General features: G+C 34.5%; 2 protein-coding genes across 3 annotated transcripts; one reads left to right on the forward strand and one right to left on the reverse strand.

The window, feature by feature from the left end:
- The first annotated feature begins 2,378 nt into the window (after positions 1-2,378).
- Ude (Uracil-DNA degrading factor) lies at positions 2,379-11,322 on the forward strand. 2 transcript variants are annotated; one of them, XR_001849273.1, is made up of 5 exons: positions 2,380-3,030; positions 3,123-3,303; positions 10,314-10,983; positions 11,036-11,175; positions 11,252-11,322. XR_001849273.1 is itself a non-coding variant. In XM_017632908.1 (4 exons), exons 1-3 carry the CDS (start codon positions 2,880-2,882, stop codon positions 10,954-10,956), a joined length of 975 nt encoding a protein of 324 aa, XP_017488397.1. In that variant the 5' UTR covers positions 2,379-2,879; the 3' UTR covers positions 10,957-10,984; positions 11,037-11,117. The 2 variants fall into 2 exon arrangements, 1 of the variants encoding a protein (XP_017488397.1); XM_017632908.1 differs by lacking the exon at positions 11,252-11,322 and having other exon boundaries at positions 2,379-3,030; positions 10,314-10,984; positions 11,037-11,117.
- Positions 11,323-12,481: 1,159 nt separating this feature from the next.
- Ets96B (ETS variant transcription factor Ets96B) lies at positions 12,482-16,032 on the reverse strand. Its single transcript, XM_017632906.1, has 2 exons — positions 15,260-16,032; positions 12,482-14,440 (listed from the first exon to the last, which is right to left on the reverse strand). Exons 1-2 carry the CDS (start codon positions 16,030-16,032, stop codon positions 13,933-13,935), a joined length of 1,281 nt encoding a protein of 426 aa, XP_017488395.1. The 3' UTR covers positions 12,482-13,932.
- Between the last annotated feature and the right edge of the window lie 2,328 nt (positions 16,033-18,360).

Raw genomic sequence — 18,360 nt, forward strand, 5'->3', positions numbered from 1 at the left:
ATAAACCTTTTATAAAGCTACTTTATTTTTTATGAATAAGGCCATTTATTTTTTATGAATTTAGGTGCATATCTATATGAGGAGTGTATATATATATATGAGGGATTCACAACGGTGTGGTAAGTGGCGTATTGTTGTATGGCGTAAACTTTAAAAGCTTAAACAGACGTTTAGAGAACTTAAATCCACAACCAACTATTTTGTAACACTGCGAAAATTCGTTATACTACTTTGATGGTAGTTTGAAACCCCCTTAATAATTTTTTTTGGCGTCTAACGTTTATGACACACAAAAATACAACACTTACGTCAACTTTGTGAATACCCCAATAGTTTTTGACGTCAATCTTCAATACCACTTTTGAAAGGCTAACAATTAAACTGCAAAACATGTTTAATATGTTTTTAAAACTACTCGCACAGCGTTTCGCGACAGATTATGATATTTCCAGTACATTTTGAAACTATGTAATTCCGTTTTAACACTTCCTGTGAAATAACGTAATATGGAAGTATAATTTTTTGATGAGACAATCCCCAAACCAGGATTACTAGGAATGTAGAGCTCAGCTTATTAATTAATGTGTGTATGAATATATTTCACTTTGGTGTTAATGATCAGTAATAAAATATTCTAAAGGTATATGCAATCGTATTTTATTTATTTATTGTTCGAACCACTTAGGCTACTATACGTAAAACAGGACAGAAGCCCTGCAACCATCTTAAACAAGCAAACACACATCCAAACAACAGAAACTAAGAGATTATTACCTACCTGCGGATCCAGTGATCGAATCGTGACGGTCGTGAACATTGTACACATGTATTCTCAGCGAAAATTTAGAGCTCAGTATGGCAATAACAATTAACAGAACAAACAGAACATATATAGCTCTCGCCAACGCCAAACGAACGGATAGCCATAGTTGCCTCGAAAAGGTCCAAAACAAACTAAAAAGGCCCATATTGGCAACCGTTCATTTCAAACTTCGTATAAAAATTATATCAAAATTCTACAAACTAACAATTACACCCAAAATTTTTTAACTTTTTATTCAGAATTTGTAGTAAAGTTTTAGGTTTGCAGTTCTGTAGTCCACTTTAAGTTTATTTTGCTTGTTGGGTTTTTAATCGGAACCTTTTTAGGTACGCAGTTGTATAGCTTATTAAATTTAGTAGATTTTTGGGTGTAATTGTTACAGTTTGTTGAATTTTTGTGCGACGTTGGAAATGTGAATCTATGTGGTGCGGATTATGTAATGAGCTAAACTTTTATACAAAAATATAAACATTTAACAAACAAACGAAAAATAGCCAAAACTGGTCAGAATATTACTTAACACAATCAGCTGACCAAAATGGTATGTAGTATTTCTATAGGACAGAACTCAATGCCGATAGAGTGACGTTACCGCATGATACTTTGCCCCCGACCACTTTGGATATCTGGATATCCGTTCGGATATTTATGCCTACGGATAAGATCCAGATTTTCGGTTAATATTCAAATATTCCGATTTAAAAAAAAAAAAAGATAATTTAGCCAGTTGTTTTGGATTTCCGATTTGAACCATTGCAAAACTGGTTATTATTTGAAAAAGTCAATTTTTTTCCCTTCTACTAAATCAATAAAATATGAAACTTACATTGTGTTTCTAAATAGAAATGAATTTGGAGATATTTCGTTCAAAGCTTTTACCGCAAGCAGAAATAACCGTCACTATTTGTTTGAGGCTTAATGTCTAAGGTTTGCACGGATCTCGTGACCAACTTGATGGTGGTCTCATACAAATCCCGCTTGTTTACATGCTATATGCATAAAAGTCGAATCATCCGTCAACTATGGAGAACAAATACATATGTATGTACTCAACCGAAATAACCGTTTTTCGTGTCGCACCTTAATGTGCATAAATATGTACATACGTATGTAGTATGTGCATATGTAAGTAGTTGCGTGTATGAACATAGGTTCAAAGATATCCGTAAGTTTGTATATACCCAAAATTATTATTATAGTTTTCTGTTTTGATTCCTCATTTTCTTTGCAAAGGTTGGTATGTATGTATGTATGTATATCGCATCTCTATGAGATCATGGCTTATATTGTCTTGCTTATCTAATATTTTGAATACCTACCTTCTGTCCAATAAAAAGTCGCTCACATAACAACATTATATGTACATAAATATATACGGATATACTTGCGTTTGTCGTCCAAAAACAAATTTAACAAAAGAACCGGCTTCTGCGGCTAATAACTTTTGGCTCTCTTGTTTTTGTTCTACAAAAATATACATATGTATGTTTGTATGTATATTATACATTCATTTGTATTCATATACATACATACATATGTATGCACATAGTAATTATACATATGTATAGCATATACGCATAGTAAGATACACACAAACATGTGGGCTAATTTGTCGACCGTACTGGACGAGGTGCGCAATATGGTTCCGAAGAGTTACCTCACCAACCCCCTTTTACCGCCACACACCTCTCACCAACATATGTAGACTCGCTACTCACATCTCCTCAATGCAAAAGCTCACCGAAGCAAAAATTCGACAATTTCAAATACATATTTTCAGGTTCTACTAATGCGTTAGACATTAACTTGATGTTAGTTGAGTTTTGCGTATCGTGTGGAATGGTCTGAAAATAGAGGACTAGATACTATTGTATTATATATTAAGTTCTTAACATACACATGTATATGCAATAAATATAGGTACAACTTATTTGTTATTCCTTGGTGAACTACTAAAAGAAAATCATCATTTGAAGTGCTTTTACTATTGCATATCTGCATACATATCTGTTGGAATATTTATAATAAACTCATATAAATAAGATATTGCACAAATATGTCGGACGCAGCGAATGGTGAGTCGAAATTTGGGTTCAAGGATAAGGAGAAGGCGGTCGAGACGCTACAATTGCTCGAAAGTCATGATATGCAATACAGGAAATTGACAGTACGAGGATTGTTAGGACGCGCTAAACGTGTCCTTACCAGTGAGTACTCGCGTTCATTCATAAATTTTTGGATGTGTTTGTATATTATATGTACTTATGTACACATCTATGTACTTTCATTTTCTTCACAGTGACAAAAGCTGAGGAGAAACTCAAGAACATCAACGAAGCAATCGGAGTTTTCGAGAAATGGCTTGAGGAGAATGGCGGCGGGGCTGCCAATAAAAATTCTAAAACCGACAAAGAAGACAAAGTGGAAACAGTACCTGGTTTAGGCTTTAAGGATAAGGAAGCGGCGGAAGCGACATTGAGGTAATTGAAAGCTGCTAGATTACTCGTTTCCTTTTCTAACCCTTTGTCTACACTTGTGTGCATGGAAAATTTTGAATCTAAACGGAATATAGTGACTGAGAAACCGGCGATAAGTGAGAGTTAGAGAGATTCAACGTAACATTGAGTAGAAAAAAATATATTCATATATATGTATACTATGTACATACATACATATCGTCGCCTGGGTAAAAGATCGGCAGATTTTGTGAAATCGATGTTAAAGATTCAGTCACAATTTCTAAAAACGACTATCCATTGCATAGGATTGGTGTGATTTTGTCGTATATACCATACAATTTGTCACATAAGACAATATTTTAACAAGTAATCATTTTCATCAAACTATATGCAAATTTTGTCGTATGTGAAATTTTTCGTCACATACAAAAAATATGGACAGAGTCGCTTGTGAGCTTGCAAATACGGCAAAATTTTACTCAATATCTCGGGAACTAAGGGAGATATCCAAAAACTGATAACACCAATCGAAAGATCTTTTTAAAAATAAATAAAACTGCATGTTTAACTAAAAATCTTCAAAATGACTTTACGGCAATCTTTTACCCAGGCGACGATATGTATGTTAGACCACGCCGAACAAAAAAACATCCTGCAATACGACCAGAATAAGACTCAATTTTTAGCATTTGATATTGTTATGATCCTTCTTTTGACGCGGTCTAATATAGGTACATTAATTTTCTTCAAGAAAAGCCTTTTTTTTTGCCCTTAATTGTAGGCATCGAAGAATTAGTATTACTATGGAGGAGTGATGCACGGATTCTTTAGAGAACCGACCGCTTTTCTTGCAATTTGGAATCGAGTTTCAGTTCTTGTATGAACCGGATTCTTTAGAGAACCGACCGAAAAATGGTCCCGGAAGAACTGAAGAACTCGATGAAACTCGATTCCAAAAGAACCGAAAACGGTTCCAGAAGCACCGAAACTCGATGTCATAAGAACCGAAATTCGATTCCAAAATATCCGAAAATCGGCCCTGAAGCGCGGATTCAGTTTTTGGCATAAAGTCTGTTTAGCTGTGTTTTGTAGAGTTGACCTACCAGCCGTCAGCTTGCGTCATAAGAGCAGCGACAACATCGAAATTAAATTTTATTTCGTGTATTTTATTTGTATAACATTTTTGTCACACAAATATCAACTAAGTAAAGATATGTATAACATATTTATGTATTTATTTTATTGACTTTACTTTATAACAAAAATTTTAATGGAATTCGAGTTTTTGTAGCAACTTTTTAAAATCTTTTTAATTTCTGGTAAGATTTTTTCGAGAACCGGAACCGGTCTAAATTCCGGTTTTCCTTGGAACCGAACTCTACAGAAGCGGTTCTTTAAATACTCGGAACCGCACATCACTAGTATGGAGTATGATCTCTTTATTCCAAATGTATAGAAAGAACCTGTTTTGAAGACAATTCTAAAAGACGTTTTCAATCATTTTATCACGTTGTATGTCTATATACATATTGCACACCGTCTTAAAAAGAGTCACAACTCAAAATTTGGCATTTTTCAGATTATGCACTAAAAATGTACGCAGAGCTTTTATTTACCTTTCAGCAAAAGCTGGAACAATTTTATTTTATAATTTGCAAAAAAAAACCTAAGTCGCCCTTGCCCATATGATTATCATGTGCTAAGATAGTTTTTCGCATTTTCTGACAAACGTATTATTTCGAGTTGCGACCCTTTGGAAGACGGTGTGCGATATGTTTCCTTAACCGAAGAATATGCGTAGGATAAGTCCATTCCAATTGTGGGTAGGTTCTAGAGTTAATATATTGCTTCGCTATCCTTGTTTTTACAGCTCTTGTTTTACAAATAGGAGCTCCATTTTCTTGGTATAAACAAAAGGCTGATACATTTTATTAGTTTTGCCTACGCACAAGTACATATGTACCTGTTCTATCTAGGCTTACAGTATCTATTGAATTGACTGAAATTAAGAAAAAGGCTGCATAGAAAATAATACATAACGATTTAGCTTCTTCTTCGTCAATATTCAAAATGAGAATAAAACGAAGCTTCTGTGATGTCTACGAGCTAAGCTCATGAAGAAAACAAATCGAACTCATTCAAATGAAGTTATGTGTATGTATGTATGTATGCGAGAATGTACATATTTATGTATGCAGATATACTTAAGTACATACTTACTTATGTACGCGTCAAAATTTCTGTATACTAACAATTAAATATACCCATACAAATTTACAAATACTCGATGTTGACATTGCCATGATGGCTCTCCTACTGAGATCATCACAATAAATACAAGTATGAACATTCCCTGTAGGAAAATACATATAAGCAGGCATTGTGAACTCATTAAAATTTTACACCGAAATTCATCAAAATTAAAGTCGACTTTACTGCTTTATAAATAGAAAACTTGTATGAAAATGTCAGCTTAAAAAGCTCTTTAAATCTATTTTACTTTTATACCCGAGCGCACTTGTGTTAAAGGGTATTATAATCTTGTTCACATAACAGTTGTTTGTAAATGTATACATAAATGATCCGAATGAAAAGAGAAGTCTATTAAGCTATGTCTGTCTGTCCGTCCGTCCGTCCTTGTACACGATAACTCGAGCAAACCTTTATATATCTCAAGGAAATTTGGTATGTAGGCTGTCCTTTATCTAAGGTAGGTTGTTATTGAAAATGGGCGAAATCGGACTTTAACCACGCCCACTTCCCTCATAACGGTATTTTCGAAAAATGCAAAATCTACGATATTTTAGCAAATATTCCATTTAAATTGTTGAAAATTAGTATGTGATGTAGAATTATGGTAAAAAATAATAGTATCATGAAATGTTGGAAAATGGTCTTGACCCTGCCAACTTATGATGAAATGCTGTATCTCGGTAACCGCTTCACCAATCCTTACCAAACTCGGTCCGAGCCTTGCTTTGGGTCCAACTAGAAATCTGTTGAAAATCTTTGAAATCGGTCAAGAACCCAGCCCACCTACCATAGAACGGTAGTTTACAGAAACACGAAAACTGCGATAACTCAGTAATTATTGCAACTAATTCACTCAAAATCGATGACTGCAATTATCACTTTGCAGAAAATTTTATTATTATAAATTTTTGGATAATGGGCGTGGCGCTGCCCGCTTATGAATAAAAGTAAAAGAATCAACATTGAACTGCGTCAAAATAAAAATAAGGGAGCTCGAATTTCGATGTGAAGCAAAACTCTCTGGGACGACAATGCCTGTAATTATTGTACCATGGTGAAAACGTACCTTTTTGTTTTAGAAGATTGAGCAACAGTACTAACTGCTTTCATAATTGTTACGTTTTGGTGCGATTGAGTGATTTGGTACATGAAATGGTTGCAGAAACATCATTGTACATATATAACAGATCAAAGTTACTCACAGGGCACGGTGCAGCCTCACAAGGGTTTGCTCACAATACAAATCGCCCGACACATTTATACGTCTAATGTCATCATTTACGGGACTCCCTCCAGGGTCAACATGCCAAAACCTAAATACAAATCTATGCAAATATTCCTCCATATCTACATACATATGTGAACTTGCATGTATGTATATACATACTTACATATGTCCAGACTTATATACATACATATGTTTTTATACTCCCAAGTGCGAGAGAATATCAAAAGCTTCATAGTAAATGCATTCACTTATCAACAGAACTTAATTGAGCTTGCAGAGCATGGATTTTTAGTACAACTACTTTTCTATTGTATAACGTAAATGCGTTTTAAATAAGGGTGGATTGTGTAAATAATCGATAAAAGATTGTATACCTATACACATTCATCTCGAGCCCTAACCGCCAAAAAGACGTAAACGACATTTTTCCAAATTTTATGTCTGATGCAGAAATGCACCTAAATGTTCTAGGAACATTTCTGCATCAAATGGAAAAAGTAAAAAAAATGTCGCTTACATCTTTTAGGCGGTTAGGGCTAAATATTTGTTTTTTTTGGGTTTTTTTTTTTTTTGATACTTTTTTTGGTTAATTTTGGATTCTCCCGAAAAGATAACTTTTCTCAAATCCTCTTTAGTCTATTGTTTTAAAGATCCGTTATTCGATTTTTTTGAGAAAATTACCGAATTTAAATTTAAGTTTAGGTGAAACCTGTTTTTTTATTAATTTTGGATACACAAAATTTTTGAGACCTCAAAGCTAAAAAAGTGGTTTTATCGGCGTCAGCAAATTTTGTATTTTCTACACTTCTCATTTAATTTACAGTACGGTCTCAATAAGATAATAAGAAGAATTTAATTGCAGTAAAATAATGCACTTACCAATTGGATTTATAAATCATTACTAACACCACTGATTTAAAGTCGCTAAACCAAAATGCACCTTTTTTGTGCGCTACTGTATGTACCCACAACCATCAACAGTTCATTTTTTATTTCCTTGTTATTAATTTGGTCGTTCTTATTTAATGTTTTTTTTAAAGATATTATTCTTTAAGCCGTGTGGTGTCATGCCACATACATAAATACATATGTACAGTATGTATGTACTCATTTATGTGTTTATCTGTCGTTACGAAATGTCATGAGGGCTTCCAACCACCATCTCATTCTCAAGCGCTGGTGAAATAAAATGGTTTTTTTTTTTTTTTGGGATTTCGATGTGATAAAATGGTTTGAAATGAGAAACAAAGTAAAACAAAAACAAAGCTTTCGATAAAACATGCACAGTAGGAAATTTTTGGAAAAACCCAGGCGAGGACTTATACAACAATATGTCGATGGCTATGGAATATGCCATGTCTCGGCAGCCAGTTCGAAAACGCCCTTTTTCAGAACATTTTTCAAGAACGCCCTTATTCAGAATTTGATTGAAAAACGCCCTACCTCAGAATTCTGTTCAAAAGCGCCTTATCTCAAACGAAAATATATTAGGACTTTTCAGGATGTTGTGAAAATGGTCCGGATATGCAGTTGGAATTATATTTGCAAATTATATGCTTGCTGCCATGGCAACCGTGTGCATTTTATTGTTGTGAGTTTACAAATGCAACGAATATGCAAATGCAAGAGCATATCGATGGATGAGTGGAAGATCGACCTATCTCGGCAGTCAGTTCAAAAACGACCTATCTCAGAAGTCTTTTCAAGCACGCCCTACTTCTGAATTTGATTTAAAAACGCCCTATTTCAGAATTTGATTGAAAAACACCCTATTACAGAATTTGGTTGAATAACGCCCTATCTTAAACGAAAATACATTGAAAATAAGCTGAGATAGGGCGATTTTGAATCGGCAGCTGAGATAGGGCGTTCTTCAACTAAATTCCGAGATAGGATGTTTTTCAATCAAATTCTGAAGTAGGGCGTTCCTGAAAAGTTTTCTGAGATAGAGCGTTGTTCAAAAATTTTCTGAGATAGGGCGTTTTCGAACTGGCTGCCGAGATAGTACGATCTTCCACTCAGCCGTCGATATGCACAAGATTCTGAACAGCCCCACTGAAATGTGCTGGCAAAATCAAAAATTTGGACTTGAATAATAAAAAAGTATGTATGACTATCTTTTTTCTTCCTTCTAAATATGTTTTCGTTGCTATAACTGGTTTTCGACCTAAAACTTGTGTTTTCGTCCATGTAAAATCTGTCAGACGAAAACTAGTTTTCGCTTAAAACTACTGGAAAACTCACGTTCCACTCATTCCAATCGGTGTCTTCACTAGTATTCTAGATATATTTATCCAAGGGGAGGTCATATTTTATTATCTCTAATACGCTAGTTGGGATTTATTGTCAATTGGCTGGCCAAATTAAAATATGAACAAAAGAAAACGGTTGCTAAAGTAAGACAAATGAAAGACAAAGATTTTGATTTTGTTTTTCCGTAGCAGAAATGTCAATGAAAATACTAACAGTCGGTGTGAACAGCTTTCAGCCCACAATCCCAACACTCGTTTTCAAAGTGTTTTCGTTGGGGGTCCGAACATGGTATAAGGTTTCTACTTATTCGAGAAGTCATATCTATGAACTATGCATGTACAATGTACATATATGTATGTATAGGTACATACATAATATGTATGTATATAGATTGTATTATAATACGCGAATGTTTTTTTTTTTTTGTAAAGATCATCAGATCTGTACCGTTCATTCGAATTTCAAAAATTAGGTTAAAGGTATGGCCTTAAGATGTGCGACAAGGTGTTATTTTCTGAAGTTAGAACTTTTTTTGGCTGATTGAAATTTGCTGAAATAAAAACAAGATACCGCGACCTCTCTTCACTCCGAAACGGCTGAACAGTTTTAGATGAAATATGGCAAAATGATCGCCTATGACCCTGACTAAAATGTTTGGAATATTGGTTTGGGTTTTGAAGAGAGTTTCCGTTAATTGAAATAGAGTTATCAGTTAATTGAAATATATATCGCATAATGAATGTCAAGCGAAAGAGGTTTAAGAGGTTTTAGTTTGAATATAGTACAGAAGTTTTAAGAGGGTTGCCATCTCTAAATTCGAATTATATAGTAAGTCTAATGTATTACTAAAAGACAGGTACCAATCGAAATCGAGTTTAAAAGGCTTTATTTCCAAAAAAAAATGTATGTAGGACGATTGTCACTTGTTTAAAGTATCTAATTCATCAGTGAATTGAAATAGATACATTTGTATCAAACGAAAAAAGTTTTGGTTTGAATATATTTTTAATGAGGTTAACACCTGTTTGAAAAGTCGGGTTCAAATATATTAAAGAAAGAGTTTTACGAAAGCTTTTGATAAAATGTATTATTTTGTTGGGGTTGCCAACACCAATGCTAATCAATTCCTACGTACATGTCTGTATATTTTGCGCCCCTGGCAATTCAAAGGTTAACTCGTTTTGTTTTTCTAATCTCAAAAAAAAAACCTATTAGGGCTAGAAAGTATTACGATGAAGTTAAATTTAAAATGGCATACCACTTTCATAAACAAATGATTATTATTTTTCATTTCCAGAATACTTAAAGATCGTGATCCAGATTATCAAAGACTGGCTGTCAAAGGGTTGATTGGTAGTTCAAAACGTGTACTCTCCGGCACAAAGAATGAAGATAAAATCAAGTCTATTAATGAAGGTGTTAAGATACTAGAAGATTTCTTAGAGAAGTTCGAAACAGAAAATTTAATAAAAAATAATCGAGCCTACCTCGCATATTCCATTATCGAGCAATTACCTGAAGCCAAAGATGGGTTGGCCGCTGAATTTGTGAAAGCTTATGGAGGAGCCAAAGCTAAAGGCAACTACAAACATTTACGTACTATGTATCCGGAAGCCGATGACTCGACATCATGGGATATTATGCGCAATCGAAATATAGCAAAAATTTTGGAAAAAATTAAGGCTGAGGATGCAAAATTGTTCAATGCTGAAACTGGTGAGCCAACAGAGATTCATCTGGAACTTATACATTGGGCCTACAGTCCACAATCAGACAAGGTGAAAGCATATTTGGAGAAGAACTCAAAGAAAAAGGCTGAGAAACGTAAAATTGAACAAAAGGAAAACTCCAGCTCTGACGAAGTTAACAGCGCTAGTAGCGAGGATGATGATGATGATGAGGATGGCGAAACACCACAAAAGAAAAAGAAGACTGCATAGATATTGCGTAGTGGAGACATATTGCAGTTGTTGTAAATATGGTACTACAAAAATCGAATCAAATATCCAAGTAACCAAATATCAAATTTTTGTACTTATAAAATAATGCTGAATTTTCACTAAACATTAAATGACACAATTTTCTTCGACAATGTTTGGTAAAAAAAAAATAACTCTGCCGAATAATGGCGAACTTCGAAAAAGCAGTTACGCAGATTCATAGTAAAATATCAACTCAAAAAGAATTTTCGATAAAGATGTATATTTGCAGACGGGACGAGTTGAAAGATGATACAATAAAGAATAATGCTCGATTTCCACTCGGCATTCAGCGGCAAAAAATTGCAATGACAAAGTTGGGCATTACAAAATAATCGTGTCCAAAATATAGTCTTTAAGTCTATTTACACATGGCATTTTTTAAATGGCACCATTGTTTTGTCATTTCAATGCCTAGTGGAAATTCGGCATACATTTGTACATATGAAAACATTTTGATTTTGTCGCAAGTAATTCAAATTAATTTTTCTACTACATAGTGTGTACATACATATAAGTATATGTATAGTATATGGTCAAACATTTCGAGACCTATCCGCCAAAAAGACGTAGGCGAATATTTTTTTCAATATTTTATTTTTGATGCAGAAATGCATCTGGATACTCTAGCAACATTTCTGCATCAAAAAAGAAAATTTTGAAAAAATGTTTGTGGCGGTTAGGGCTCGATTTATTAAAAATTTTTATATACATACTAGCTCTGATCCAGTACTCCATGAACTTACAGGTTTTTACGCGAACTTGCAGGAAGTTACAGGAAAAATGATCCCGTACTCCAAATTCCTCCTAGAGAATGAAGTTGCAAGATTTTACCCGAACTGATTGACGTTTTTACAGGAAAAATGCTTTTCTTCTTCCCGTACTTTTTGTTGTTACTCACTTTTTACTCTCACTTCAGAGAGTAGTTTTGCTGTTTGACATTTTTACAGGATTTTACAGGAAAAGTATTGGATCAGAGCTACTATCTACTGAAATTCATAAGGCAGTTTCACTTGAAACTCTACCATATGTGTGTACATATGTATGTACACACATTTTTGAGTAAGTATACAATTTTTCTAGTGCTTACTTTAAAAAAAGGGATATTTAAAAAGGTCGTAGAAAGCGATATGAATTATTCTTAGGGCAACACCTCCTGTAAAATTTATTGAATTTTCATTGTACAGCTGAAGGACAACATAAAATGAATAATATGCAATATAAAATGGAAATGGAAGAAGGTGTAGATATTATGACTATTAATCAGATTCAGCATTCAGCCAAAAGTTAACGCGTCTGTGGACGAGATCCATTTACGATGGCAAAAGTGCTGTTGGTNGTTTTTACGCGAACTTGCAGGAAGTTACAGGAAAAATGATCCCGTACTCCAAATTCCTCCTAGAGAATGAAGTTGCAAGATTTTACCCGAACTGATTGACGTTTTTACAGGAAAAATGCTTTTCTTCTTCCCGTACTTTTTGTTGTTACTCACTTTTTACTCTCACTTCAGAGAGTAGTTTTGCTGTTTGACATTTTTACAGGATTTTACAGGAAAAGTATTGGATCAGAGCTACTATCTACTGAAATTCATAAGGCAGTTTCACTTGAAACTCTACCATATGTGTGTACATATGTATGTACACACATTTTTGAGTAAGTATACAATTTTTCTAGTGCTTACTTTAAAAAAAAGGATATTTAAAAAGGTTGTAGAAAGCGATATGAATTATTCTTAGGGCAACACCTCCTGTAAAATTTATTGAATTTTCATTGTACAGCTGAAGGACAACATAAAATGAATAATATGCAATATAAAATGGAAATGGAAGAAGGTGTAGATATTATGACTATTAATCAGATTCAGCATTCAGCCAAAAGTTAACGCGTCTGTGGACGAGATCCATTTACGATGGCAAAAGTGCTGTTGGTCTTAGCTCAGCTTTTGTTGTATAAAATGTGGGTAGAATTAAGGGCTTATGTGCAAAGCCATACAATGCACATCATTTTGTATGCAGTTATTGTAAATGTTTTCGTTTTGTCTTTTTAAAAAAGAAAAAAAGAAACTGTTTTGGAAATATAATAAATGTGTTTGTTAATTTTCTCCGAAGTTCATAAAATTTAGTACTTGGGAACCAAAAAGGTTATGCGTGAGTTGGGCGTCATAGTGAGAAACTCTTTAATATATTCCAAGTTGGTGGACTTGGTGGACGATAGTATTAACCGAGTTTGATGTTCTTTCGGATTTATGCTTTTCTAGTTAAAGCCATCATATACTCTGCGTTTCATAAAACACGAATAGCAAGTAACATTTCCGCCTACAAGAGCCTGTGGGCGTGGCAGTGAGTGCACTTTTACCATTTTCAACATTTCTTCATTCCTAAGTGGAGAATGGAGCATATATTTTCTAAATTTCGGCGAACTTATAGTACCGCTCTAGTACGCAGCTTATATGGAGACGTCCGTGGGCCATAGCGTTCATAAAAACAGCCATTATACATTTTTTTCACGTGGCATTTTTAAATGACATAAATTTGTTGTCATTTCAATGAGTAGTTGAAATTCGGCATTATAGTTGCTATGGGGTATACTTATGTATATATGTATGTTTGCATAGAAATACATATGTATGTACATGTATTAATAGTCAATTTAAAATTTCTGAATGTTGAACCTATGTATGTATTGTAAACTATTCGAATATGTATTTGTGTAAATTTAGCAAAAACTGCAATAAAGTTTATGTAACGTTCCCATTTTGGGACTTTAAATCAAATGTTTTATTTTAAAACATTCTATTTACTTTATTCACTGCTTGACATAGTCGTATCATACAATTATCTAAAATACAGCCATTACATCATACATATATAATACATACATACATATTTAGTACTTAATATTTTTAAATACTTATATTACGTGTTTGCATTCAAGTTTTTAGTATTTTTGGAGTGGACTGCTATAGAATAGACTATCGTTATTGGCTCTCCTCTCTCTTTCACTTTCGCTGTGTTCCATCGCCTGATCTACATTCATAGCCAACTCATTCCGGCTCAATAAGTCAACGCTGTTATTCGGCTGTGATAGATTCTTCGACGCTGTAAGAGTTACTGCTGCTGCCGCTGCCGCCGCTGCTGCTGCAGTGGACAAAATGTGCGTGTGGGGATCATTTTTCAATGTAGTTGGCGCGTTGTTTGTTGCACTGGCCAAATGGCCATAGGCCATGTTGAATAGCGCCTCAGGATCACATACAAAGCGGTATACGTAACGTTCGCCATTGACCTTCTGCATAATGCCTTTTTCATAGTAGTAACGTAGACTCCGCGACAGCTTATCATAATTCATTGCAGGTCGGTTTTTCTGCAAGCCCCAACGACGTGCTACTTCCTCTGGTTCAATGAGCTTGAACTCCATGCCGCGACCCGTCCAAGCGATACAACTTGAGCTATTCAAAAATATGTACATATGTTGAGTAAGCAGAGGTTCTATAAGAGTTGTGGCAGGTTTATGTAAAAATGAAAGCTCCACTTTAGTTTGTTGATAGGCGCTGCTTCCGGTTTCAATTACATAAATATTGATATGCGATATTCTATATACAGGTTTCAGCCCGCTCTAGGACCCTAGTGTAGCGCGACATCTGAGATGGTCTATTGGACTTGACCCTATATGTATGTGAAAGCTTTGCGCTTTTAATTCCAAATTTCAAATAGATTACTAAGTTGTTATTCACCTAGTTGAGCAAGTCTGCATCTAACAAGGACAAAAAATTAAAAAAAAAAACGTTTCCAGTTCATCGTTAGGGCAGGCGTTTGTGTCTGAAATATTTATTTTACTGAGGTGATAGCGGAAGGTAAAAAATTCTTTTAGCGAAATTACGCAAAAAGAAGCTAGAAATCGAAAAATCGAACACTACATATATTTCCAAAGTCGCGCTGAAAGATCGAATTATATTTTCGGAAAAAAAGTGGCAGTAATTTTCAGTTTCCATCTCAACTTTGCATTAAAAATGAAATTTAAAACCCCCGAGGTGGTGGCGTGAAATGGTCAGTTCAAGTTATTTTTTATGGTCATATTCGTTTTTAGCGACCCCATAAACCTAGAAATAAATTACAGCTCTTTAAACCGATTTTATTTTTTTTTTTATGAATAAACCCACATTCATTAAAAATAATTAGTTAAGTGAAAAAAAACAACTTAAATATGTATCAAAAGTGGAGTCATCATTTACCATATTTTAATTGATTGACAGTAGTGTTGCGCTTACCTTGTTGTGGGTTCATCCAGCAGTGCCACAAGAAATTGCCACAATTGAAGTGAACCGCGTCGCTGCGAAACTGTTTGGCTAGTGGAAATCGCGTTATTGTAAAGGCCATCGTATTTGATCTCGCCATCGGTTGAAGAGACAGTGGTCGAGTCAACAGCGACAGGACGCAGTGCGTACGTTGATGATATAGTTGAGTTGTAGGGACTTTCATATTTTATATCGATATCCGACGAACTTGTTGATGTCAACGATAGCGAGGCGGCGGTTGTGGGTGACAGTGAGCCGCTTGAACGTAGACTGTACGAGTTGCCGTTTGTTGTACTATATGGATGTTGATGATACATGCTTGCAGTGCCGCTGGTGATAATGGCTCCATGACCAAATTTGAAAGCAGATGTGTGTGCGGATAAATGGCTGCTGGGATGCGTTTGATGCAGCATGCTTGAGTGCACATGTGGGTGGTTGGGTGTGTGCGGATGTGTGTGCGGATGTGTATGCGTTGTTAGTGGTTGTTGAGTGGCCGGATGAGTATGTGTGTGCGGTTGTAAGTGCATATGAGTTGGATGGGTCAAATGCTGATGGGAGTGACCACTCAAATGCGTTGTCGTTGAATCGGGATGCTCGACTTTGGTGCTGTGATAGTGGTGCCCAATCGGAATCATATTTGTTGTTGCACCAGATGTTGGATCACTGCAAAACGATAGAGTTGGATCTGCATAAAAATAGAAATTTTTGTTATTCAAATATGCACGAACGTAATTGCAAGTAGACATAGTAGATTGCAAATACATATATAAAATTTCCATATTGTTTTTAGAAGGTATGNAATTTTTGTTATTCAAATATGCACGAACGTAATTGCAAGTAGACATAGTATATTGCAAATATATAAAATTTCCATATTGTCTTTAGAAGGTATTCTGAAATATGTCTTCCAAGCACATCTATTCAAATAAGATAACAAGGTACCAGTAGTAAGACTTAATTAAAACAAAACAAGTCAAAAATTCAAAGTGAGCGCAACTATTTAATATAGTTTTTTTCACCGTTACGAAAAATACCGCTACATGGTAAGCAGGGGTGGTCTTACCCCTATTTCAAATATCTTATATGTCCATATGTATACGTATAACGTTCAGTTAGACATAACGAGATAAACTTATTTACAGTACGACCTAGCTCAATGCAACTAATAGAAATTCTGGCAACTGCATTTAAATTGATTGTCTGTTTTTAAACAAAAATACATTGCATTTCTTAAAATAAAAATATAAAAATAATAATTAATTTTATTTGAAAGTAGATAAAACAAACAAATTTTAACCAATCCATTTTTGGATATTCACAATCTCATACGCCACACGGCATTCTGTTTCAGATTTTACAACTAATTTTCTCAACACTGCTTTTTGTTCTTGAATTCTAGATATTGGAAATTTGTGCACTTTGTATTCTTGACATGTCAATTTAAAAGATTTTCCTTTCTAAATTTTTCCTGAATCTCACTGTTTTGTTTAATAGGAAGCTGCGTGATACAATCATTTTTAGAAGGTAGTTTCACTTTAAAATTCTTGACATAAACCGTGTCTATGGCAAATACGTAATGTGGCCACTGCTGCGATATTGTACTTGGGGACTTTCCCTTATTGTTTTTGATATTTTTTAACCGACTTCAAGNCTTTGTATTCTTGACATGTCAATTTAAAAGATTTTCCTTTCTAAATTTTTTCTGAATCTCACTGTTTTGTTTAATAGGAAGCTTCGTGATACAATAATTTTTAGAAGGTAGTTTCACTTTAAAATTCTTGACATAAACCGTGTCTATGGCAAATACGTAATGTGACCACTGCTGCGATATTGCACTTGGGGACTTTCCCTTATTGTTTTTGATATTTTTTAACCGACTTCAAAAAAGGAGGAAATTAACAATTCGTCGGAATATTTTTTTTTATGTATGTATGTGTTACCGCAAAACTTCGGATCACGTTAAACGATTTATATAATTCGTTTTTAAAGGAAAGGTTGTACCTCAGAGGTGGTTCCGCATTTATTTGGTTTATGGAGAAATTAACGGTACTCTTAAATTTTTATATACATAAGAATTGAAATCGTTTCTGTCTGTTTGCTTAAAAATTACTTCCTACCAGAACATGTAAATATTTATATACATATTTCATAACTGATCACTTCATTTTTAATATACATCTACGAATTTAACACATGTATATGAATAAAAATCATATAAACGAAAATGCGATGGCAATATTTCTTGTTTAAATGTTTTAGATCCACCGCGCACCATACTTTGTCGCCTGCCGATTAAGTTGGGCTCGCTATACTTTCCACTGCCCCTCAACTACATACTTAGTTGGCACTATTAAGTTGGTGTAGTGTTCATATTTCAAGCGAGCCCCAACTAAATCGGCGGCCGATAAGATCTTATAGTTGTGACCTTACAGTTATTAAACGTGATGCACTTAATTTTTTCATCATTTATGAAGAAAATTATAAAAAAATTTTTGCAAATTTCTCTACTGATATGCTTGGCTTGGCTTTGTTTTTCCTACATCAAAAGCTAGATTTTTTTTTTTTATACCCACGCGCACTTGTGCACAAGGGTATATTAACTTTGTTCGCATATTGGTTGTTTGTAAGAGCCAAAACGAATCGAGATAGATATGGAAAAATGTATACATAAATGCTCAGAATGAAAAGAGTAATCGATTAAGCCATGTCTGTCTCTCCGTCCGTCCGTCCGTCTGTCGGTGAACACGATAGCTCGAGTAAAAATTGGGATATCTCAACGAAATTTAATATGTTTATCGGTTGCCCTTTATCCAAGGTAGGTTGGTATTGAAAATGGGAGAAATCGGACTGTAACCACGCCCACTTCCCATATAACGGTATTTTTGAAAAATGAAAAAAAACCATGATATTTCAGTTAATATTAGATGCAATTTGTTGAAAATTAGTACGTAAAGTAGAACTGTGGTAAAAATATAATATTATGAAATTTTTAGAAAGTGGGCGTGACCCCGCCCTCTTGTGATGAAATCCTGCATCTCAGTAGCCGCTTCACCAATCCTTACCAAACTCGGTAC

This window comes from Rhagoletis zephyria, unplaced genomic scaffold (genome assembly GCF_001687245.7).
Source record: "Rhagoletis zephyria isolate East Lansing unplaced genomic scaffold, Rhagoletis_zephyria_1.1 Rzeph_scaffold_10815, whole genome shotgun sequence".
Lineage (NCBI taxonomy): Eukaryota > Metazoa > Arthropoda > Insecta > Diptera > Tephritidae > Rhagoletis > Rhagoletis zephyria.